The sequence below is a fragment of the Lissotriton helveticus genome, chromosome 10, assembly GCF_964261635.1.
Source record: "Lissotriton helveticus chromosome 10, aLisHel1.1, whole genome shotgun sequence".
Lineage (NCBI taxonomy): Eukaryota > Metazoa > Chordata > Amphibia > Caudata > Salamandridae > Lissotriton > Lissotriton helveticus.
Genome location: NC_136071.1, coordinates 61189077 through 61214452, shown reverse-complemented (window position 1 = coordinate 61214452; position 25376 = coordinate 61189077). Strand labels below are relative to the sequence as shown.

Below are 25376 nucleotides of genomic sequence, written 5' to 3'. Positions count from 1 at the left end.
GATGACAAAGCCTTGGCTCTAGTTGTCTGGTACTTTCTTTCCTTATCCAGTTTATGCAAACTGTGGTTGGAGGATTTTGACTAATGTTTCAGGGTCTGCCTTGAACATTTCTGCATTCAGGTAGTCTTGGCCAGGAGATTTTCCATTCTTGAGATATCGGATGACAATGACGATTTCGTCTTTTCAGTGGTTGGGCAGTGTTCACATTCACGCCTGTCTCTGTTCACTTTGCTGTTGGTACTAGTTTGTTGAGGAATTCGTTGAATGTGAAAGTGTATGAAATATGAATATTTTGAGCAATGCTTTAGTTACTCTGGATTCGAGTATAAATCCATGATGTGTGAATGAGCTATATTTTTAAACAGAAATCTTTTGTTGATTCCAGAGTAAAATACAATTTATCGAATATATGGGTACACTTACCTGCCAGGGTTGAAAATCCTTGGGATCTGCACATGACCCATTAATGAAGGGACCTTCCTGATTTCTGCAGTGAAAAAGATCATGCAGTGCCAAGGCCATGGCATAGACGGCTTTGTGAGCAGAAAAAGGTAACCGAAAATCTTTCACCCAATACACTGAGGCATCAAGAGACTCCAGCTTTTCTGCTCCAGTGCAGAGCTCCTTTCCATCTAGCCTGGTGCCTATTTCTGTTTTGTTAAATACATCCATCCATTTACAACTGAAGGCCTCCTCCCAGAATTCCCTGATGAAAATATCTTCACTGTGTTTTAATGGGTGGATGCTATAGAGGAAGTCTTTTAACCCAGAGATCTCACCGCTATACACTGCCAGACCCAGCATGCCATTTAATGTTTCCCACAATTCTCTACGAGAGAAAATTGGTGCTGGAATCCAACTTGTAACCCCAATCCATATTTTACCAGTTATACCTAGTAAAGATATCTCCTTTAGGACTGGGCTGATATGCACCGTAAAGGTATAACACACTATCACAGTAGCAGTAGATCTTCTCACAATGTCAGTGACATGGGATAGGGATGCTCTACTGGACTGTGTGGGGAGAATCTCAAAGAATTCAATGCAGATCCCATTCTGTGCTGCCTGATCCTTCAGCATCTGGCTGCCTTCAAGACATAGGTCATTATCTGAGGCCAGGATTCCAATCCACGTCCAGCCAAAGTGGAGCAGTAACTCTACTAAAGCACCCGGCTGGAAGAAAACACTTGTCACTGTCCGTAGGAAAGATGGGAACTGGATCTTATCACTAAAGATGGGGAGTGCTGCAGCATAGCTGATCTGTTGAGAAATGAGCATGTGTTACATTCTTACTTTAACATGCTTAGTTACAATATAACATAGCAACAGCACTTGGCTCCAGGTTGTGGACTATGTCCATTTTATGCCCTCACACATGTACACAAAGTAATCTTTTACTGTTTATGACTGTAGGCCCTTAGCAAATCTATTTTCTTTTCTAAAATGTGTGTTATGGAGGATTTATGGAATTGTGTCCATATCATTATCATGGATGATGTCATCAGTTATGTCATCCATGTCATTTGAGATGCCATCAGTGATTTCATCAATGATGTCATTTAACATGCCACGAGTGATGTAATATGTGAAAAGGGTGCAGGCTATAGTTAGGTCACTGAACTACAACCAGCACATTTGGGTGATTTTTATGATTTGCTTTGTAACCATAACTGCATTTTAACTCAGATATTTTCCGTGAATGTGTTCCTTTCAGTGAATTTCTGTGTTTTTTCTTATCATATTCTAAATTGAATATTTTTGGGACTTCACCTCCGTTTAGCACTAATGTCACACTAGGCTCACACCCAACCTTTCCTGGGCATCCAAACCTCTGCAGGCGCAAACTCACTGCAGGTGGCCAACACTCACTGAACACGGTGTTTGGCTGTTCAGAGCAGGGGTTGGTAATAGGGTTTTTCTCCTCCCAAGCCCTGTGCCCAATCCTCCACATGCAAGTTGTCCGCAAAACCGGCCTCTGGCCGGGCACTTCCCCAACCCTCTAAGGGCAGTATATTACCCTGCGCGTAGTCTACAACCACATGCAGATGTGGTTGACAATTGGACCTAGCCTCCCCTGCTGGCCTCTGCAGCTAAGCCTCAATAGGCACAAACCCCCATTGTACATGGCCATTAGCAGACCCACTGGCCTTGGGTGGTAACCACTCCGCAGACAGCCAACCCCACTGCACACTGTAAAATCCAAAAGCCTACCCTTCTTTTTCAAGGGATTTTTTGCTTCTGTGACCAAAATCCCTTACCATAGTGCCGTGATACTATGCAAGATTAATTCACTGGTGTCGGTTCTGCGGTACAGGACTTTGTACCACATATCTAGGAACCTTGATAAGGAAGCTTGCATGGGAACACAAAACCATAGCAGGGAAACATGCTCTGGTGAAAGCACACAGCTGACATTGATTTTTAATTTGATTAATAATAAGGGTGGTATTTGGACCTCGACCACATGGGCCAAGAGTCATCCAGGAGTAATTAGCTGCCCCTCTTATGACCCTTTCTCAATGTTTTTCAGGATTCTGACACTAAGCTCCAAGTCCTGTAATGTTAAATTTTCTACTGATATTGCAGATAGACCATTAGATTGTTCCTGAACTTCCAATCATTCCCCGGACTCGAGGTAGTCAAGTCAAAATACTTGTCACTGTCCATAGGAAAGATGGGAACTGGAATTATCACTAAAGATGGGGAGTGCTGCAGCATAGCTGATCTGTTGAGAAATGAGCATGTGTTACATTCTTACTTTAACATGCTTAGTTACAATATAACATAGCAACAGCACTTGGCTCCAGGTTGTGGACTATGTCCATTTTATGCCCTCACACATGTACACAAAGTAATCTTTTACTGTTTATGACTGTAGGCCCTTAGCAAATCTATTTTCTTTTCTAAAATGTGTGTTATGGAGGATTTATGGAATTGTGTCAATATCATTATCATGGATGATGTCATCAGTTATGTCATCCATGTCATTTGAGATGCCATCAGTGATTTCATCAATGATGTCATTTAACATGCCACGAGTGATGTAATATGTGAAAAGGGTGCAGGCTATAGTTAGGTCACTGAACTACAACCAGCACATTTGGGTGATTTTTATGATTTGCTTTGTAACCATAACTGCATTTTAACTCAGATATTTTCCGTGAATGTGTTCCTTTCAGTGAATTTCTGTGTTTTTTCTTATCATATTCTAAATTGAATATTTTTGGGACTTCACCTCCGTTTACCACTAATGTCACACTAGGCTCACACCCAACCTTTCCTGGGCATCCAAACCTCTGCAGGCGCAAACTCACTGTAGGTGGCCAACACTCACTGAACACGGTGTTTGGCTGTTCAGAGCAGGGGTTGGTAATAGGGTTTTTCTCCTCCCAAGCCCTGTGCCCAATCCTCCACATGCAAGTTGTCCGCAAAACCGGCCTCTGGCCGGGCACTTCCCCAACCCTCTAAGGGCAGTATATTACCCTGCACGTAATCTACAGCCACATGCAGATGTGGTTGACAATTGGACCTAGCCTCCCCTGCTGGCCTCTGCAGCTAAGCCTCAATAGGCACAAACCCCCATTGTACATGGCCATTAGCAGACCCACTGGCCTTGGGTGGTAACCACTCCGCAGACAGCCAACCCCACTGCACACTGTAAAATCCAAAAGCCTACCCTTCTTTTTCAAGGGATTTTTTGCTTCTGTGACCAAAATCCCTTACCATAGTGCCGTGATACTATGCAAGATTAAATCACTGGTGTCGGTTCTGCGGTACAGGACTTTGTACCACATATCTTGCACCATGATAAGGAAGCTTGTATGGGAACACAAAACCATAGCAGGGAAACATGCTCTGGTGAAAGCACACAGCTGACATTGATTTTTAATTTGATTAATAATAAGGGTGGTATTTGGACCTCGACCACATGGGCCAAGAGTCATCCAGAAGTAATTAGCTGCCCCTCTTATGACCCTTTCTCAATGTTTTTCAGGATTCTGACACTAAGCTCCAAGTCCTGTAATGTTAAATTTTCTACTGATATTGCAGATAGACCATTAGATTGTTCCTGAACTTCCAATCATTCCCCGGACTCGAGGTAGTCAAGTCAAAATACTTTTTTTCCAAGAAATACATTCTTACAGAAATATTGCACGTTACCCATTTCAATAATATAAACAGTCACAAGTACTCATTTTAATCAATTCAACCAACACATGACTTCGAGGAATAAGGATATAATAATATGAGCATTTAAAAATTCTCCACACTGAAACCCATTAGACGGTCAACAGTCCAAAATCCCACATATATTAAAAATATTGTAAAAAGAAATAGAGTGACTAATTTATCTGCAGCATGCAACTTATTTTGCCCAAGTAAAACATTATAAAGTGTAGTGTGCATAGCAACTTATAACACTCACTAGGGACTCTCTTAATCAACCTTACTGACAAGGTCAAATTTCCTATCTCCAGACCCGACCCTGTAAGGACATTCTCTGTAATTTAGTCAGCAACTGCTAACCAATTAGAGACCCAACAATAACAACCTGAGGGTAGTGCCAACCTAGTTCTTAAAACACTAGGAGGAAGGAAGCCTAGCAGAATACCAGTCCATCCATTGGTTGCTCACTGATTATATTCTACCCCGCTTACAGGGGCATTGACCATGGTTCTTGGCTATTTCAGTTTCTAGCCCCAATATTCACCTACCAGGTTGATTCTCACCATCAACCACAGAATTTCGTTTTGTAGAAACTTATCTGGGAATTTATATTAGTACTCTCCTGGGAAGCTAGGAAAGGGGTAAATGAATGTTTGACCTTGAGATACTGAAGGTCCTCCTTCCATCTGGTTTTGATAGCACATTTTCTGAGGGTGCTCTTTATTTGACTGATTTGGGCTCCTTCGCCTCCTTCAATTTGCATGTCTGGGACTCCCAAGTACTTTAACATTACTGTCACAGTGTTCCTCTTACACAGGAGAATTGACAATATCTCAGGTAAAATTAGCACTAACAGTTTATTGCCAGGGACCCCATTTTTGATCAAAAAATAAAAACATAAGGCTCAGGCATCTGCCAGCACACTCCAGGCTATGGTTCTCAACTCCTGCCTTACAGCTTGGTTCATTCAATTTTTAGGTAAATCGCGGAGCGATTTCAAGGAATTACATTCGGTCTTCCCATGAGACCCATCTATCCACTGCCACCACCTCTACTCCATAAAGAGCCAGGTTTGCCCTGTATGATTTTACTTAGGGGATCAAATGTATAGTTCCTATAATTATGATCAAACCTTTTGAGGCCATTCACTTATGCTGACAGTATAAGTCCCCAGGAAGCCCTATATTTATCCCACCTCAAATCGTCTAAGATCATGCCCAGTTTCATATACTCTCTGACCTGCTCCAGCTGCATGTTACCAAAGAATTAAGCAAACTTCGTTTTTGTTCTAGAGAAAAAAAACTTTTTCTTGTCAACATGTATCATTTGTTTATTTTCAAGACAATAAGAATTCAGGGCATGTCATTTTTGTAGGAACCCTAGACACGTGAGATCCATCACCACTAGAACGTCCGCATACATAAGGTAATCTTTTGGAGAGTAACTATTCGTGGCACTTAATATCTGGGGGAGGTCCGCAATGAACAGACTAAACAGCAGCTGTGCTAAGACACACTCCTGGCATAAGCCTTTCTCTACTGGGATCTTCCTAGCCAAACTACCTAGCCCATCCAAGTCAACTTGGATCCAATTGTCATTATGAAGCTTCACAAGGCCCATAAGGGCTCCAGATATATTCCACTGTTGGAGTTTTTGCCAAAGCGTACCTCCGTCCACCCTGTTGAATGCCGCCTGGAAGTCAATGAAGCAGAAGCAAAGGCCACCTTCAGATTCCATTGACTTCCTAGCTACTCCCACAAGTGTAAGCATTGAGTGCTTTTGTTTGAAACCTCATTGCTCAGTCCAGTGTCATAAGCCCAGGCAGCTATGTGTTTTAATATTGTTTGAACATAGAGTTTAGTTGAAAATCAGACGATAGCAGGCTGATCCATTTAGCCTTTTTTATGAATGTGCTTCACCATGACTCCGTTTCGTTAATCTGGAGGATGCCTGTAATCGTTACCCATTGAAAGAACCCACTCAAAATTCCCTAGGGTCTTTCTAAAATATCACAAATGTGAGACAATCTGGGCCGCCAGCCCTAGAAGCCTTCATATTACCAATTATTTTGAACAGCATTACTGCTATCTGAGTATGTGTAATCACTTCTGCCTCCACTTCAGAGCTGGCCCGGGACACTGACACATTTTCTGAGTTCACACTACTGTATAAAGAGTAAATAAAGGAATACCAAAATTCCTCACTTATCAGGGCCTCAAGGGAAGATGGTGATGAAAGAGTTACAGAGTTCAAAGACAGACAGAAAAGATTACTATTCTTATCGGTAATGGTAGCTAGCATGAGCTCCCAATTTACCCTATAAAACTCTCTCTTTTTGTGGGCACATAAGTTTACCAAGTCACCATAGCTGTTTTAAGCAGACCTCACTTGGATTTAAGTTAAGGCTAGGCCTGGGCATAGCGGGCGTAGAGGAGCTACGTGGAGTGGAAAAAATCTCCGCACACTCAGTGTAGCTCAACTACGCGACACCCTCCTCCCACCCGCCTCCCACCCACGCTATTAACAATTTTAGGCAACTTTAAAAAAAACGGTTTAAAGAATAAGAAAGCGTCTTTCCTTGTCTGCGCCGTCCCCGGCCTGCCGTCTTCCTCCATCGCAACTTCTTCAAGAAAACTGCGCGGGCACCCACGCATGCGCATTCCTAGCAAAGAATGCGCATGCACAGGAGCATGCGCAGTTTTCTTGAAGAAGCTGCGATGGAGGAAGAGGGCAGCCTGGGGAAGCCGTAGATAAGGTAAGATGTTTTCTGATTCTTTAAATCACTTTTTTAAAGTTGCCAAAACTTGTTAATAGCAAGAGTGGGAGGTGGGCGGGAGGCCAACTCCGCTCTGCCGTTAGTGTCCAGAGGTTTGCATGCTCCGCCTACTTCATGGAATGCGGAAAAGGCAAAACTCTGCACACTCTGAGTTGAGCGGAGTTGTCCACCGACTCTTAGTTAGGGCATCATGTTTACCACTCTTCTGCCCCCCCCGACAGTCATCATCAAACCAGCTATTCCCCTTACAGCTTGTTGCGTTTGCACTCTTAAACCATCTCTTGTTATAGGGTGGAAACTTATCAGGGATTTCCACAGAGTGGAATTTTCTGCTCACCAGTTCACGAAGGAAGCTAAAATCACGTGTTTGGGAGAGGTTGTTTATCCGGGACATCCGTGGAGAGGACGGTGGTTTACTTTGATTGAAGTTTTCATATTGATTATATTTATTGGACCGAGGTACTATTATTTGGGTACACGTGCATGATACACCCATTCTTGGACAAGTCTCCATCTAATAACAAATTTCTCTGGACATTTCAATATTATTGGGATTCTACAGGACATGGCTACGTGAAGTTGTATTCCAGACACTTCTTGATCATTTATATATAATCGCCTTGAAAAAGTCTGAGTAGACGAAACAGGTGTTGGCAAAAGTCACATTTCTTGCTGGGAGTATCAAAAAGAATAAACCAACAAGTGGAATACCGAATCTTGGGACATTTTGTGATTCTTGTGTTTTGTATTAAGATATCATTGGCCTTTTCTGGAATATTGTTTGAAGATAATTGTGTTGAAATATGAAACTTATGTTGGTTGAATTTATCCAGTACACTTTGGGAGATTAGAATTGTTAAGAGAAGTGCTGAACGTAGCTCTATGTTTTCATCCAGGTCTAACTGTTCATATTCAAATGAAGAAAGGGCCTGCAGTACATCTTTGATAATCAGAGTTTGATATTCTCTTATGATAGACTACCTCAACTTGGACAAGGCAAAAAGCATCTTTAAACTAAGGGCAAGTTGGTCACTAGGCCCCATATCAAGAACTCTAAAGTTTTTCACCTGATTGAATTGGTGTATTAGAATCAACACATAGTCATAGGGCAAATTGCTGTTACTGTATTTAAAGGTTCTTGCGGCAGAAATATCATCATTAAACTGACCATTCACATTGATCAGATTCAGTTAGGCTAAGCAGGGCAGAGCCTTCACCTCTCCTTCTTTGGGACTTTCATAAAAAAATACAGTTGGGAAAGTTTATTGCTAGCCGCAGCTCTTTCATAGTCACATCAAACACTTTGAAAGCTGATTTTTCATTAAAATCCCCACCACCACCAACAGAGCATCTGGATAATCACATATCAATTTTTTAACATCATTGACCAGAATCAATAGTTCACACTCAGGCTGGGGGTGAATTGGAGGAACATATGACAGATCAGTATCTTTAATCCCTCAGCATTCATGAACAAATCAATTAGGCAAGCGGGGACCCATTCTTAGGCAGTTTGGAGCTTTGTTACTTTCCTCCCACAGTGGACAGATACCAATATTATTAATCCACCCACTACGTTTCCGCTTAAAGAAGCCTTGGCAACAACCCCCTCCTCTAGAGAGTACTCCAATAACCAGGTTTCCTGTAGGAACATCAATGGGTAACTTGTTAAGACCTCTCAAGGGTTTTGAATTTCTATAAAACATTTAAAACCATGTACGTTCCACACCAGGACACAACCTGGCAGTAGAGGTCCTGACTCCTAACAGTCGATTTCCTCAGCACCTCCACCACTCCAGGGAGGAATATAGTGGTCATTGATGTCTTTTAAGGAGTGACTCTCCATTCACCGGGGATGTACCCCTGACACCCATGGCCGTTTTTCCTCCTTGTCTCATCAACCTCCAAGGTTGAGACTGGTTTTGATTCCTAAAGTCTAGGGCTCTGTCATTATGGAATGTTACAGTAACTATTCTTTCTTACGAGCCATCTAGTTCCCACCAGCACCTTCCAACACCTGCTGTCTGTCCTACATCCAGGGGCGTAGAAGTGGGAAACTTGGCTATGTTTTAACCCTCCATGTTTACATAAAAATGGGTTGTCTGGACTTTTTAGCCCTCCCCTGGTTTGGCAACAGTTTTCAAACATTGACTCACTTCCTTCGCAGAGGCTAATGCTGCCAAGGCTGAGCCAGAAGCTTCCATTAAGCTCTTAATCTCCTCAGAAGCAACAGTACACTTGTTAATTCTTCCCCTACAACATTCCTAAAACCAAGCAGTGGCAGGTCATTTGAGGAAATATTCCTCTTTTAATGTTAGCAAATACACTTAACAGTCAAGATCTATTGAGGGGTCGGCTATTTGAGTGCTGCATTTTCTTTTTTGGATTGGGGCTTTAGGAATAACAACGGCGGTACCATTGGCTTAAAAGCACCTCCTGCATGCATGGAGGTAGTGCATTTTTGAACCAGCCAAGGCTTTTCTTTTTTCTGAATCAGAACCCTGATATGTGCAGTTGGGTGGGTGTCTTCCCTTTAGAATTTGTAGTATTTTCACCCCCAGAGGTTACCTTTATCACTGTTAGATATTCCTTGATTTTCCCTCTCACTTTCTCTGGAAGTTTCCTTATCCTCTCTACGTCTTTTTTACCAGATTGGCCACTAGTGATTGGTTCCTTACCCATCACTTGAGACTCTGTTATAACTGGGGACTTGGGAGGTTGGCCAAGGCGATAAACACCACACAACTTCAATTGACACATGTGCTTTCTATCTCCCCTCCCTTCTAGGGCTCTTTTTGTCCCCCCGATCTCAACAACACAGTGAGACTGAATTTAGATAGTACCCTTTTTTATCAAATACACTCCCACTTTTCAAGACTAGGTAGGGAAACCTTGAAACAAATGTACCATCATTTAGAGTGCACGTAGTTAGATGGGTCCCCTTTTGGGGGAGGAGTAAGGACCAGAGTCAGAAATAACCCCTTTTGAACAACCTCCCAGGGGCATATCCCTAGATCCATCCTTTGCTAATTGTTTTGTGCAGTTGGATAAGCTTAAGACCAACACCATTAACATTCGCTGAAAGGCTGCTTGCATTAGGGAAAGGAGGTTCAACATTGACAAATCCTGAGCAAAGTCAGAAGCATTTTTCATGGAATTAACCAAATTTGGTAGTTTGTGCATGTCATCATCAATTCCCTTCATTGGTCCAACAGACAATTCTTTTTGTTCTTCATGCTCAGTAAAGGGTATGCATTTAGGTTGTGTACTGCATGATGGTTCAGTCAGGGCTATACCAGACCCAGCTTCTCTCATTGCTATTGGAGAGGAGGAAGACCTTGGAGGTCTGGCTCCTAAGCCCCCCTTTTAGCCTTGGAACCCCTCTATTAGGTTTGAAAGACTTGACGCTCCAGGTCCCCCAGACCTTGTCTTACACACTCAAGAGGGAGATTGTGGTACTCTACATCAACATCTTTGTCAAAGTGGATACTGAATTGCATAGCTTTAGAGGGTGAGAGGCCTGAGCAGGAGACTAAGTCAACAAGAGGTTTGTCCTTCGCTTGATTGCCCACCCAGTCGGCATTACCCTGTATTTGTGGCCAACATTTGGACACCCACTGCAGGTCAATGTCACACATCGTAGACATTAGAACTTCCTCCTTTCCCTTGTCTTTTGGTGGAACAACAATGCCACCTGCTCAAATATCACCCATAGGACAGGCAATTTCTGAGAACTTTATTTCCACTGGCTCGACAGAGGAAGGAGCAGAAGGGGATTAATTTCCCCTAGAATCACCTTCTATTCCACCTGAGATATGTGACCTCTCCAGACTGACAGATCCATTCACAACATCACCATTGCTTTTGACCAAAATTGAGTTACTTTCAACTTCACTCAGGTCGGACTTGGAACTGACTTTAAAATGTTTTGCAACAAAGTCCAGCAGAAAGGATGGAATCCCCGCAACTGACCTGATAGACTTCTGCCTGTGCCCTAAAGACTGGGCCCTTTTTGTCACAGAGGGGATAAAGGCAGAAATCACAGTTGTCGCAATAGTACGTGTGTTTGCGGGTGAATCAAAGGGAGACTTCAGCATTGATTCCATCTTAGGGATTGTAGTAGACCCACCCAGTTGACCTTGGCTTAGGGAGGGTCACCACAAGGCCCGCGCCTGGGAGGATGGAGGGATTTGCAATGGTCAAACCCTGAGTTGGATGAGGTACTGCACCCCTAAGTGGCCCTGACCTACACTTTGTGATAGTACTCTCTAACAATCTGTCACCACTGTATTTGGAGGCGGGTGGAGAACGAGGGCCCCAGGTGGCTTCATTAAGGCAATTCATCATACTGAGCTTCCCTGGATCAATGACCCCTCCTCGCTCTTGAATGGGAACAACATAGGCATCTGGGACGTCAGTGTGGGCTCCAAGTACCCCAAAAGCGCACTATGCCCCGCTCCAGGGCGCTCTTTAGCTGCACTTTTCCCCCTACACTCGTTGAGGCTGTCGGCAGTGGCCTAACAATCATCCACACAGCTCCCAAGGTGCAAGCAGCCACAAGCTCTGGGAGGGCCCCTCCAGCACTGTCTACGGGCAGCGGGCCCCTGCCAGAGAGTTCATGACTAGGTTCGAAGCATGTGGGTCCCCCTTCATGTACTTTGCAGGGGGCCCCCTTCAAGTTTTGTTATGCCATTGGCTGTCAGCCTCACTTCCCCTTCCTCTTGGCCTTAGTATGCACTGTGCAATAATGAGAACAGTATTAGAAGTTGCAAGGTTTACAATGGATGATAATCTCAGAACGTTAGCTCCAACAGTTGCCTTGATTAAATATGACATCAGCCTAAGCAAATGCATGAAGAAATACAGCATGCAAACAGGCAGTAGGTGTTAGACTTGGCTTATTCAGCGGATTCACCCCCAGATTTTTTGCTCTTTGGTTTCCTGTTTTGGGCCTTGTTTTTGTTGGTTATAGGACTCTCTGCACTTACAACTGCTATTCAGTGCTAAAGTGCATGTGCTATCCATCTAAATTGTGTATGTGGTTTTTCATGATTGGGATCTTTGATAAACTAGTAAGTCTGTAGCACCATGCACTGTGTGTGCCCAGGGCCTGTACATCAAATGCTACTATTGGGCTTGCCGCATTGGTTGCACAACCCACATAAGTAGCTTTTCAAAGGTGTCTCAAAGCTGCTACTGCTGTGTCCGCGTACTGTTTTTAACAGGCCATTCCCTTCCCTTTTTTACATCTAAGTCACCCTAAGGTAGGTGCAAGCTATCTCCATGGGCAAGGTGAAGTGTATTTAAAATGTAGGCCATGTAGTGGCATACTTTTTCATTTCCTAATAGTGAATTACTGTGTATTTCGTTTTCACTGTTGAAAGGCTATCTCTTCCATAGGTTAACATGGGAGCTGCTTGGTAACACTTTTCCAAGGTAGCTTGCCAGGGGGCGCTGATAGAAAAACAGAGTTTGGTATGCCTGAATTCAGAATTCTTTATCTGTTAGTAAATATGATTTTTATAATATGTGTTTTAAAATCTGTCTAACCTTCCTGTGTGCCTCTGCCTTTTGTGTATCCCCTGTCTTGGTTTAGAGTGACAGGAGCAGAGCATGTGCATTCTCACTAGACAGACATGGGGGGTGTCCTGCCTTTCTTAGGTGACTCATAGCCAGGTTGAATAGACCTGGCTGCATTTAGAGTAGTGGGCGGAGTTGTTCCTTTTATGTGAATGGACTGTGGCTGCCTCTCACAAAGCTTTCTGCACCTCCTGAGGTGAACCTGCCTTAGCCAGGCTGAACTGGTTTCTGTGTGCCAGAGGAACTTTTTTGTACCAAATTCAAAGGAAAATGTGGTATAAGTATTAGGGCCCTGACACTCGAACTTTAGATTACTGCTGGACTAAGGAACCTGCAAGGAAGAAGAGCTGGAAGGGCTGTGAGGAGAGACTACCACTTTGATGTGTGCTTTTCTGGGTTGGCCTGCAGTTGCTACTTCTGTCTTGGGGAATATATGACTTTGACATTGTAACAATGCATGCAATTACAACGCATGCTTTTGGAACGCAGTCTTTACATCACAACTATCAGTACATTGCATGATTTTACAACGCATACCATTACAATGCATTTTTAAAAAACTACCATTACAACGCATTCCATTAAAACGCATGCCATTACAATACATAATACTTTTAGAGCAACAGTAGGGTAAATGTTGGATAGCTTAGGGGTCAATATTACTATTCCCACTCCAGTTATTGCAACAGTAGGGAAAGTGTTGGATAGTGTATGGGTAAAAATTACTATTCCCATGTACCCCAAAACTCATACCCACCCTAATACTAAAATAATATTCATTATTTACCTTATACTGCGTTGTAATGGCATGCATTGCAATGGTATGCATTGTAAAGGCATATGTTGTAGTGACATGTGTTGTAATGGAATGCATTATAATGGCATGCGATGTAAAGGCAGTTGCATTGTAACAGTTGCTTTGTAAAGGTAGGTCGTTGTAATGACTGTGCTGTAATGGATGTTTCCCGTCTTGGGCAGGGAAAGGACTGGACTGCTCTCTCTGCATCCTCAGTATCTCCAAGGGCTTGCCAGTTTGTCTCCTGTTGGAAGTCTCAGGGAAATCAAAGACTTCAACATCTTCTGGGTATGGGGTTCTGGAACTGGATGTCTCAGCTGTCACAAAGGAGAAAATGTAACCTGACACCGTCAACGATTTTTTGCCAACTCAATGACCTAAAGGCACCGCAGAGGGCACTGCCACACTTTGCACCACAACCTTGGTCTCACCGACAAAGTTGTCCAAAGCTGTCACCGAGGTGCTGCTTGCACTGTGAGCTGTGCGCACTGCACTCCGAACCACCTCACTTCACACATCTGCCTTGGTATCCCCAGCGACCCTGTCACAACGCCACTACCTGCACCGTGACCTGTGGACACCGCTCTTTGAGAACACAGAGCACCGTTCCACTTTGCACCACTGCCCTGGTACCACAACACCACCCCTCCAAGCTGACATCAACGCCACTGCCTGCACAGTGGTTTGGGGGTACTTCTGGTAGGTTACCAGATGCACCGCCCCATCCCACACTGCAGTCTTGGTCCACCCACACCAGCACAATAAACTTCAGATCATCAACAAATGCTGCTTCTTGCACCAAGACCTGTGGGCCCCTCACTACGTATTACCCCATCTCGCACCGCAACCTTGGGTCTACCGACGACAGCACTTCAGCAATGATGATGCCACTGCTTGCACCATGACCTGTCAGGACCGCAACAAGCACCTCCCCACTTCGCATCACAGCCCTGGTCTCACTGATGCCATTGGCTGACAGTCACTGAGTTGCTGTCTACACCGTGACCTGAGGGCATCGCACTCCTCCACTTCACATGCAACCTCGATGCCTGCTGGCACTCCTGACCTCAAACTCGCGGAGTTTGACCTGCAACACGCGTGACTTCAAAGGCCCGAGGACTCTTTCACTGACGTCCAGAACTGACACCTGCCGATGCTGCTCTTCCGGAGCTCATGGCAAGGTCTGACGCCCTGCACCTGCAGAAGTAGTGTTTAACAGGTCCACACGATGCCATCACTGGCCCGGGCGCCACGACCAGCCAGAACTGTTGGAGTTGTTTGTTCACTACCCCGTGATAGCCCCGGATGGAGCTATCAAGTTCTAGAAACTTTATCAAATTCTAGTTTTGCTTTATTCCTGTTTTGATCACTGTATGATGGATTATTATTGTTTTGGTTTTGGTTTACACAGATAATTATTGGATAGTTTTCTAAATCTAGTGTGGTTTCATTTTGTAGTGCTTTCACTGTATTACTGCTAGTTATGTGCAAATGCTTTTCACACTGCCTCTGGGAAATGCCTGTCTGCTCGTGCCAAGCTACCAAGGGGGTGAACAGGGGTTATTTTAGATGTGTAGTCCCCTTACCCTGACTAGTGTGGTAGATTCTGCCTGGTTGAGGTGCATACCCTGGCCAACCAGAAAACCCATGTCTAAAAGTATGTAAACAGCAAACAACATTGTTAGAAGAAGCACTGGAATGACTGGGAGAGAACACAGATGGTTCCACAGACCACAAGCTGCATCTGCTATCTAGAGAGGCTGCCTAGGTGCCCTGGGCTACCGCCACTTTGAACACCTAAGGCGTCACTCCTCTCATGGCCAGTATTTGGTGCTGCTGGTCCAAAAGTCAGAAAACAAGTGCAGCCGAAGCAACAGCAATGGGTGGAATCAGCCCCCTCGGTAAGGAAAGGAACTGAGCGGCAGAGTCAGTGCTGGTAACGGAGCAACTGTGGGGTAATAGGCAGAGTAAATAGACACCCCCAACCTGTACCTCACTGTGACACTCTCTAAACACTCTGTTATATATACAGCCACTGACACTGGCTGGATAAAATCCTTGTGTTGGAGGTGCAGTAATAGCACAGCAGACAGATGCTCTGCAAACTCCCCTGCATTGCGTCAGAACGTATGTGCCCTCGCAGAGCTCCCAGCATCAGTATTTGTTGGGGTGCGTTGATGCTGTAGTTCCTTCAGTGCGGTGAGTAGCGGTAGCAGCAGTGATGAATATACCCTCGAGGGAAGCAATGGCTATGACCTCGGCTCGGCACTGGGTGCTACCTCAGTCAGCCAAACCCCCTGGGGTACAGCGAGCAGTCGCTGCACCTCCCTGTGGCAATCCAGCCCACAAACTGTGGCTCAGCCCCTCGCTCCTCCTTCTCAGCATTAATGTCACATGGTAACCAGCTCAGATCCAAGGTACCAAAATTATTATGGGGACTAAAATCTCTTGTGGCCAAAAAGAATTTGGCCTGGGAGAAATGTAAATTATTCTGGCATAATTTGGGGAATTTTGCACTATAAGAAAATACTATAATCACATACTTCCCATATTTAAAGCGATACCAAAGGGGATGATGGACGGAGTGGTTTAGCAAATCAAACATGCACCCCCAGTCAACTGATCTGGGTTTAATCCATCATCATTCTTTAGCTCAATCCACCACCCCAGTTCAGACATGGCCATATGCAAATCAGTCTGACCCTGTGCCTCATGGGAACAGTCCAGCCCGAACTGCCAAGACATGTCTGCCCTGGACCGGAAACAGGCATTCTGGGACCGGTTTCGGATTCATAATCCTCATCAGCCAGGCTATCTTGAATCCAGTGGTAGAGTGAGCAAGGGACCCACGTCTGGGGACCCGAGTGGGATGGGTATGCTCAGACGTGAGTCCCGTGCCACTGGAATCAAGCTATCCTGGCTGATGATGGCTGATAACCAGAAACTGGTCCTAGGATGCTTGATTACGGTCCAGGGATGACATGGCTTGGCAGTTTGGGCTGGACTGTTCCCATGAGGCACAGGGTCAAGACTGATTTGCATATGGCCATGTCTGAACTGGGGTGGTGTGGTGAGCAAAATAACGATGGATTAAACCCAGATCTGTGACTGGGGGTGAATGTTTTGTCATTGTGCAACATTCCATCCATCAATTGTTGTTTTTGCATTTGTCACCCCGAGTGGGACGGGTATGCTCAGGCGTGAGTCCCGTGCTCTCCATGCCACTGGAATCAAGCTATCCTTGCTGACGACGGCTCATAGCCAGAAACCAGTCCTAGGATGCTTGATCACAGTCCAGGGAAGACATGGCTTGGCAGTTCGGGCTGGACTGTTCCCATGAGTCACAGGGTCAAGACTGATTTGCGTATGGCCATGTCTGAACTGGGGTGGTGTGGTGAGCAAAATAACGATGGATAAAACCCAGATCTGCGACTGGGGGTGAATGTTTTGCCATTGTGCAACAGTCTGTCCATCAATTGTTGTTTTTGCATTTGTCACCCCGAGTGGGTCGGGTATGCTCAGACGAGAGTCCGGTGCTCTCCATGCCACTGGAATCAAGCTATCCTGGCAGATGACAGCTGATAGTCAGAAACCGGTTCTAGGATGCTTGATTCCGGTCCAGGGAAGACATGGCTTGGTAGCTCGGGCTGGACTGTTCCTATGAGGCACAGGGTCAAGACTGATTTGCATATGCCATGTCTGAACTGGGGTGGTGTGGTGAGCAAAATAATGATGGATTAAACCCAGATCTGTGGTATGTTGCCATTGTGCAACATACCATCCATCAATTGTTGTTTTTGCACTTCCCATATTTAAGCACCATTCGCTGTAAATATTTACTGCAATCAAGCCATTCATGTTAAAAATTGACCATAAATGCATGGGAACAACAGTATCTGAGCAGCTGTTCGCAGTGGTTTTGTTCTCTGCAATTGTGTGGTATGAAATGGGTACTCACATAAAAAATGTGCTTGAGCATGCAATTTGTGCTAAATTATAACATGAAATTATGGATATAGATGTCATGTAATCATGCATAATTTTGTCAACATTTTGAGTAATTACCTGAAAGCAAATTATATGAATTTTGCACACCTGAGTCAGAATTCAGTATTTTCATAATCTAGGGTTCACAGAGGATCCCCGTTAGCAGTACCACAGATGCTCCATGAATTAACGCTTTAGATATCTCTAACTGTTTCTCAGGGATAACCCTCGCAAGCACAACTGAGCATCTTTTTAATTACTAATGTTTCAAAAACTACTGAACGGGTTTACACCAAAATAAAAACAATCATGCTTTCTAAGTAAAGTTCTCTCTTTGTGGCAAACTTGGAGTAATTCCATTCAGCAGTTTTTTTCTTGTCTCCTCCTAGATAGGATTGTGCAAAACTTACCATAAAGGACCCAAACTGGGTGATATTTTTTGGGAAAGTAGTATGTAGATGTGTTTACTGGCACCAAATTTCAACAGAAAAACTGCCTTTCCTATGGAAACTCAGACCTAGCACATGCATTATTGCCTCAAGTATATAATCAATATCTCTAAATATATGGGAAACATTTATTTGGTGCATTCAGTAGATTTTTACTATATAAAATTAGGTTTAATACCTGAGGGATCCTGCTGACCCCAAGTATTCTGGCCATTGGAAGAGCTCCTGCTGACGGTCCATCTCCAATGAAGCCAACCAGTTTTGGCCTTAAAAGGCAGTTGTAGTTAGGGATTGTCTCTTTCCCTCCTGAGAGCTGCATGAGGGTCCCTGCAACAGCACCCACTTCAGACAAACAAGAGTCATAAATCCGAAATCCCAAGGAAATATTAGGTAAGAGATAAGGATTTTTATTGATTTCATTGATAGCAAAGATCATGGCAAGAACCCTCTGATAGTATTCTGTATGAATGCTAGAGGTAGTCAAAGCAAGCACAGCAAACAACAATTAGTTCTTAGGACAGTAAATATTGTCCTAAATAAAACCACAATGTGTTTTGTTTATTACATTTTAGTTTGGTAACACAACCTATTCAAAGGAAAACTAACTGAAAGGTAACCAAACACTATCCAATGGTAAACTCAAAACAAACTCAACCTAACAGGAATCAAGAGTACATTGTCAGACTAAGCATTCCTCTTTCTGACAGTGGTTAAAGGGATTCAGAGATTTTGAATAGTGCAAAAGGTAAGATTAGGGTTTCAGAACACCATTAAAAGTCAACATATACAGAATATCACATACTTTAGACGTTTATTTATTTTTGGTGATGAAGACAGTAAAGACATCCATTTGAAGAATAAAGATCACCACAATAGTGACAGAGAATGCTAGAAAATAGGAATGTATCCTTCCAGGGGTTCATGGGCTGAAATAGAGAACACAGGGGCATATTATCAAGGGGGTTTATCTCCGCTTTTTTGTCTTTAAACGCCAAGAAAGCGGAGATAAAATTATCTCCCTATTACCAAGCTGTCGCTAACACCAGTTAGTGACAGCTAATAGGAGATAGCGACCATCTTGGGCCCCACTTTGCATGTCAGTGATATTTATCACTAATGACATGCAAAGTGGGCGTGCCAAGATGTTAGCGACTGGAAACAGCCACTAACATCGCTATCTCCTATTACCAACTTTTGGAGGTATTCGCGCTAAGCGCGAATATCTCCAAAAGCTAACACCTGCCCTGAGCAGTTCTTCACCTTGTTATCCAATGGGAGGTGGATAACATGGCTAAGAGCATTTGCTCGATAATGCATGAATATCGCGGACTTTTCAGCGATATTCATGCATTGCGGCCGTTTTTTATCGCATTTGCGATAAACCTTGCTAATAGCAAGGTTTATCTGCGATAAAAATCGCCGATGTGCGGCGATAATTTTTGTCTCTAAACAAGTTAGAGACAAAAATTATCGCTAGTTGTTGGTAATATGCCCCACAGTATCTACCAATTAAGGGGCAGATTTATGTTAACTGGCGCATCCCCAGGGATGCGCCAGTTAATGTGTGCCGCAGTGCGCCACTGCTCCGCCACCCATGGTGCGCCACATTTACAATGCGGCGCACCATGGTGCAAGGCAGTGAAGATGCGTGACGCATCTCTCGGCGCACGGGCGGCGCATTGCAGGAGTCATGTCGCAAGTGCGACATGACTCCTGCAATGCACAGGGGCCACCTCTTCAATGTATGGTGCGTCACCCTTACGCCTGCTTAAAGCAGGCGTAAGGAATTGACGCAGAAAGTGACTGAGTGAAATCTCATAGATTTCACTCAGCCACTTTTAGGAGGCGTTCCTGCGTAGGAACGCCCCCCCCTGCGCAGGAGCGCCTCCTTATGGCGCAGGGGTTTCCAACGTGACGCATCTCCTAGATGCGTCACGTTGTAAATAGGGCGCATTGTTTGCGCCGCCGTGGCGTCACATTATGTGACGCAATTGCGGTGCAAGGAGGCGCAAGAGCCTCATAAATCTGCCCCCAAGTGTTTAAGCAAATCAGGGGCATGCATTATGGAGGGTCACTTACTAGTTCATCATTTCAGTGAAATGACTCAATTTAGATAAAGCCTGATATCATCTATTAGATGTAAGCATTACTACTGGCCTGTTTCGTCTATTCAATTGCATTGCTTACTTTCTTTAGCACCTTTATCAATGCCAAGAGACCTGATGGCAGCACAAAGAGACCTGTTGGTGTATGTGCGCTCCCCTAACATAACATAACATAATTGTTCTCAGGCGAACCAAAGTACTTTTCCCCATCCAATGCTAACCAACAGACTTTTCCTTTTCAGTCACATAAAAAAGCAAGATCATGCTAAGGATTGTCAGTAATCATAGTGATTTACGCTTGGAAATAGAGTTAAGCTCTCAGTAATAAAAAGCTGATAAAGTTTCTACTCACTAACCAGAGGTTGGTAGAACATTCATTGGATATTTATTGGATTTGTTTTACAAAGAATTTCAAAATAGGAGTGTGTTGATGCACGATGATATGTTGTGACCTCCAAGATGAATGTGTGTGAGTTTATGTGTGTGACATTGTTATAGAGAGGTCAGTTTTTTCCATTATAAAGTCATTTTTGTTTCTTTAATAACTTTACTGCTGTTTGATGAATGTGCACAAAACTTTCCAATAAAAAGGTAATCCACTTGGGCACCTTCAAAGAAAGTTTTGTGTTGGGGCATCAAGTGGGGCCAAGAAAAAGAGGGTACACAAAAAGTATAATTAGTAAATCAAGGCCTTGATTTCCACAAATGCTCTGTTTGTCCCTTTCTAAGTGGATTGGTGGATTCTGATTGGCTTGCCTCAACATGAAGACTGTGGGCCTAATTACAATGACGGTGGGACTGTCACCAACAACCCTTCGGTGGCGGCCTCACCGGCATCGCAATGAGGCTTCCCGCCCGCCAACCTAATGAGGCGGGCAGGAAGCCTCATTGCGATGGGTGGCGGGCAGAGACACCAACCACCATGAATCTGATGGGCTCAAGGATCCCCTCAGACCATCAGAGGGAGCTGTATTACCTGGCACTGCCATAGGGGTTACAATGTCCCTATCTGCCAGCCGTTTCATGGCGGTTAACCAGCCTAGAAAAGGCAGGCAGAAAGGGACTTTGGGGATCTGTAGTGGGCCCTGTACCCCCTGGCCCTCAGCTGTGGGCTTTGGGGGGAACCTATAGTGCCCCCTACATATCCCTGCACCATGTAGCGGGCACCACATGGTATGAAGCATACTATCCCCAGGGAAACCTAGGGGAGGGAACTAGAGACACAGGGCATTTGGAGAAGGCAGCCTCCAACATCAAAGGTTTACCACATACAGGCCGCTCCCAGTTTAGTGACAAATGTTTCTACAATGGTAAAAAGTGGGGACATCTCACTAAAAGTTATGGACTGGTCTCACACACCACCTGGTGTCATGCTTCATCATTGGCCAGTCCTCACCCTCCAAAAACTTGGTTTGATGGAGGGCGGGCATACACCTGACAACAGGGATGCACTTCTAAACTAAATGGGGGCCCGTGAAGAGAATTGGTGAGTGGTTTTAAAAACCTATTATGGTTGCCTATTCAATTTTAATGTAAGTGGCAGCCATATAGCATTAAAAACAAGTGGACGGTGTGTTAGGGATATAAATGTCCTTACACCATTATATATGTGAAGGTACATGCCACGTAGTGCAGTGATATGTGTAGTGTCCACTTTTTGTACTACGGCATGTGCTGCAATGCAAAATGTAGGCAGTCCAACCGCTGTGGTGGCTGTCGCATCCTAATGCCTATGGCGGGACGCCGGCAGCCTGTCAGGCGGTCCCATTTACAAAAGAATGGCAGTCAAATGAAAGTTCGACCGCCATCCTAATTAACCCCTATTTTACAAGATTCTACCTGTGTCTTGAAATTATGAGTAAAAACATTTGCTTCTATGTTAGCTGAGATGCTCCTTTTATTTTAATGTCCCAGGGGACAACCACCTTCCTGGGGAGAAGAGTGTGCTAGATCTGATATGGCCTTTCAGTTTAATCTCCCCAGGACAGCCGTCTCTTTGGGCAGCCATGCTCCTTTTACTTTAGATTCGCCTTTGGAATACTACCACCCTAAGGAGGAAAGGAGGATCCAACAAAGTGCTCTTTGTAAATTAATCCGCCCTGGGACCACCACCTTCTACTACCATGCTCACAATATTGTTCTTGTGGAGGCCTAGAATCTTGAAGGCATGGTCAGCAATCTCATGCATCCTCTAAAAGTTGTGATTTGTGGCACAAGAAGACCCACACGCGTGCTGACTACAGGCAGGAGACTGGAGTAGCAGGCTACTGTCCCCTACTTGGACAATCTTTAGTTTGGCTGGGCACCCAATTAAATGTTTTTTTTAAATTATTATTAAATGAATTACAGCAAAATGGTGAAATTTATAAACAAAAAAACATAAGGCAAAAGCGCATCCCAGAAGGCACTAGGTCACTGATTTGCATATTTTATTTTCTGTTTATAAATTGTACTTTTGTTCGGCCATACATTTGATAATGATTCTTCAAAATTCTTTTAATATCGGGCCCAATTGGACACCCAATATTGTCAAAGTAGGAAACCCACAGTCTCCAGGGTCTCTTCTGGCTCCCCACCTAGCACAACTTTGAAGAGCCAGCATGAGAGCTGGCTGCACTAGTCTCCCACTCCAAGTCAGTGCAGCAGTAGTTTTCTTTCTTTCCCACTCTTCTCCTTCCACACACAGCTGACTCTAGTCCCTGGACTCAGATCCTGGGAAATGTAACTTTTTTAACATTTTATAAGAACTTACAAATATATTGTGGTGCATGTCTGCAAAAAACGCAGAAAATAAAAGGTGCAACCCAAAAGTACCAGGAACCAACTAGTGTGCATAATTTATACGTGGTGCATGTGAGACCAGGGTCACCAAGCAGAAATCTTTTAGGGTTATGGTGGCGCCCAGGAAGAGTGATGAGTCCTACAAGGAGTCTTAATGGTCAATTAAAAGTCTTTGGCTGGTACCCTATGTCTTTCAGGGTCCTGCATGTATGAACTTAAGTGAGTTTTTTTCTTTGCTGGAAGTTTTCTTGGAGATTGGCTTTTTAGCGTTATAGCTCTACTTTGTAAGGACCCTCGTTGCATGGTCTACGCCCATTTTCCCACCACTAGAAAGGTAGAAAATGACTCATGTACAGGCTGTGTCTAATATGTAAGGTTTTATTGATACTGCTAAAGATAACACTGATTAATTGCATTCAATAGATATTGCTTAAGGAAAATTATGTTTTTTTCACACACTTGAATGATATGTGTATTGACTGCATATAATTGTATTTAGCTTTTAAGATTCTGATAATGTCATGAAAGTACACTGGAATTTAATACTTGCACCCCTTTATATAGCTTACAACATTTTTAAGGGGTATTGTGGGGTCAGTGATCATGCCTGGCGGGAGTATCAACTTTTATAGGTTATCACCATTGCCAACCTGTTCATCTTGTGAATTCATGCATTGTACTAAGTAGTGTGTGCATATTAGAGTGCTCCTCCTTTTAAAAGTAAAAGTAGAGACCGGTCAATCAATTATTGAGTGTTGTTTGTCATGCGCTAAAGGAATATGATATTAACCCTTATCTGCCAGGCCGTGCAGCTGACCCCTACTGTGCATGGCTAAAAGCATGTGAAGGGTGGGTTAGGCAGAGGCTAGAGGTTGGACGCAGGGCATGGTTGCTGCAGTGGTTGCATGTCCAACTCTGCCATGCACAATGTGAATTGAGCAGAGCTGAGTGATACATCCTAAGAAACCAATGGAATGTATGAAATAGCACACTTAAAATCTGTGGGCCCGATTCACAGAATGAATTTAAGACTAAATCCTAAACTTACTACTATTTGGTATTCACAGAATGCACTTACTACTTTCGGGATTCACAGAGTGAACTTACTACTTTCGGTATTCACAGAATAGATTTAAGACTACTAACTTTACGTCCGCACTCGGGCCAGAAATTCTGGCCCGGAGGCGGAGTTTCCGGCCCTGAGGCGGGGCTTCTGACTTGGGGGTGGAGCTTGTGGCCCGGAGGCGGAGTTTGTGGCTTTGAGACAGAGCTTCCGACTCGGAGGTGGGGGTTTAGCCATTGCTGAAATCTCCACGTCTGGGCCGCAAGCTCCGCCCCAAGCCGGAAGCTCCGCCTCCGGGTCAGAAACTCCGCCTCCTGGCCGGAATTTCCGGCCCGAGTGCGGACGTAAAGTTAATAGTCTTAAATATATTCTGTGAATACCGAAAGTAGTAAGTTCATTCTGTGAATCCCAAAAGTAGTAAGTTCACTCTGTGAATCCCGAAAGTAGTAGGTGCATTCTGTGAATACCAAATAGTAGTACGTTTAGGATTTAGTAGTAAGTTCATTCTGTGAATCGGTCCTCAGTTAGGATTCTAGCTCAGACTCATCACTCATCAATCTACAGACATGCTCTAGTTATGATAAGCAATGGATGCAGCACCTGCCAGAAATCATGCAACCCACCATGCACAATCTTGTCATCAATTATATAATTTGAAGTGATATTATCAGTGATGTCACAGATCATGCCACGAGTGATGTCGTATGTGGGGTAATTTGAAGTACATGGAAAGGGAGTTAGTTATAGTTATTTTAGGGCATGAGCTATACTTATTTGTATTACAAATATAGGGGCATATTATCAAGAAAGGCGATAAAATTATCGCAGCTTTAGTAGCAGGAAACTGCCGCTAATGCAGCGATAATGGCCTTGATAATATGTACTTGTGAATTCCCATAGCAGCCAAAGTTCTGGTGTTAACCTGGGCTGCTATGGGAATTCACAAGGGCATATTATCAAGGCCATTATCACCAGTTTCCTGCTGCTAAAGCGGCGATAATTGTATCGCCTTTCTTGATAATATGCCCCTTTGTGTGTAATCCTACAGATAAAGTACATATGTAGACTTATTCATTGGTTTGATTGTTGTCATGTATTTGCATTGTGCTTTTAGGTGTTCCTATTTATTGGTATAAATAGAATTGGGTCATAAGCATTGCATAAGATATTCAAGGTTTGGTTTGAACGGCTGTTGTGTGAGATCTAGACTATTATCAAAGCATAACTCACAAATGTAAGTTACTTTTTGGTTTTAATTCATACCCATAGCTGCACTTTAACGATGCTTTTAAGTCAAGTTCAGAATCCTTCTTAAATATATGTTACGTTTTTTTAATCATAGCTTTACTGTGCCTGACTTTTGGCATTCAGGCATGCTCAGAATGTATTGGGTAAAGGCCTTGCATTTTTCCAAGCCCAATGCTTAACCCACTCTGGAAGGCCAAGCCTGAGTTGCACTGCTTTCAGCGGTGCACAGTGGAAGTAGGCAACAGACTTGGTGCACAACCCGCCTCAGCCAGCTAACTAACCCCTGCTCTTCACCGATTTCAGGCAGACCCTATGTATGTACGTATGTATTTTTTTGGTTAGTGCACCCCAAAATGGGGTTATTGTAATTGTAATTGTAAAACATTTATGGTTACCAAAGGCATCCCAGCACTAGAGGCCAAAG

At 43.9% G+C, this 25376-nt stretch overlaps 1 protein-coding gene across 1 annotated transcript in view; it reads right to left on the bottom strand.

Moving 5' to 3' along the window:
* LOC144783896 (extracellular calcium-sensing receptor-like) overlaps positions 1-25376 on the bottom strand; it is a 61489-nt gene that overhangs the window by 20011 nt on the left and 16102 nt on the right. Inside the window, exons 2-3 of the mRNA XM_078662638.1 lie at positions 17934-18225; positions 424-1260 (exon numbers count right to left, since the gene is read on the bottom strand). Of these exons, the coding sequence (XP_078518764.1) occupies positions 424-1260; positions 17934-18225 (1129 nt within the window). The remainder of the gene's footprint in view (positions 1-423; positions 1261-17933; positions 18226-25376) is intronic.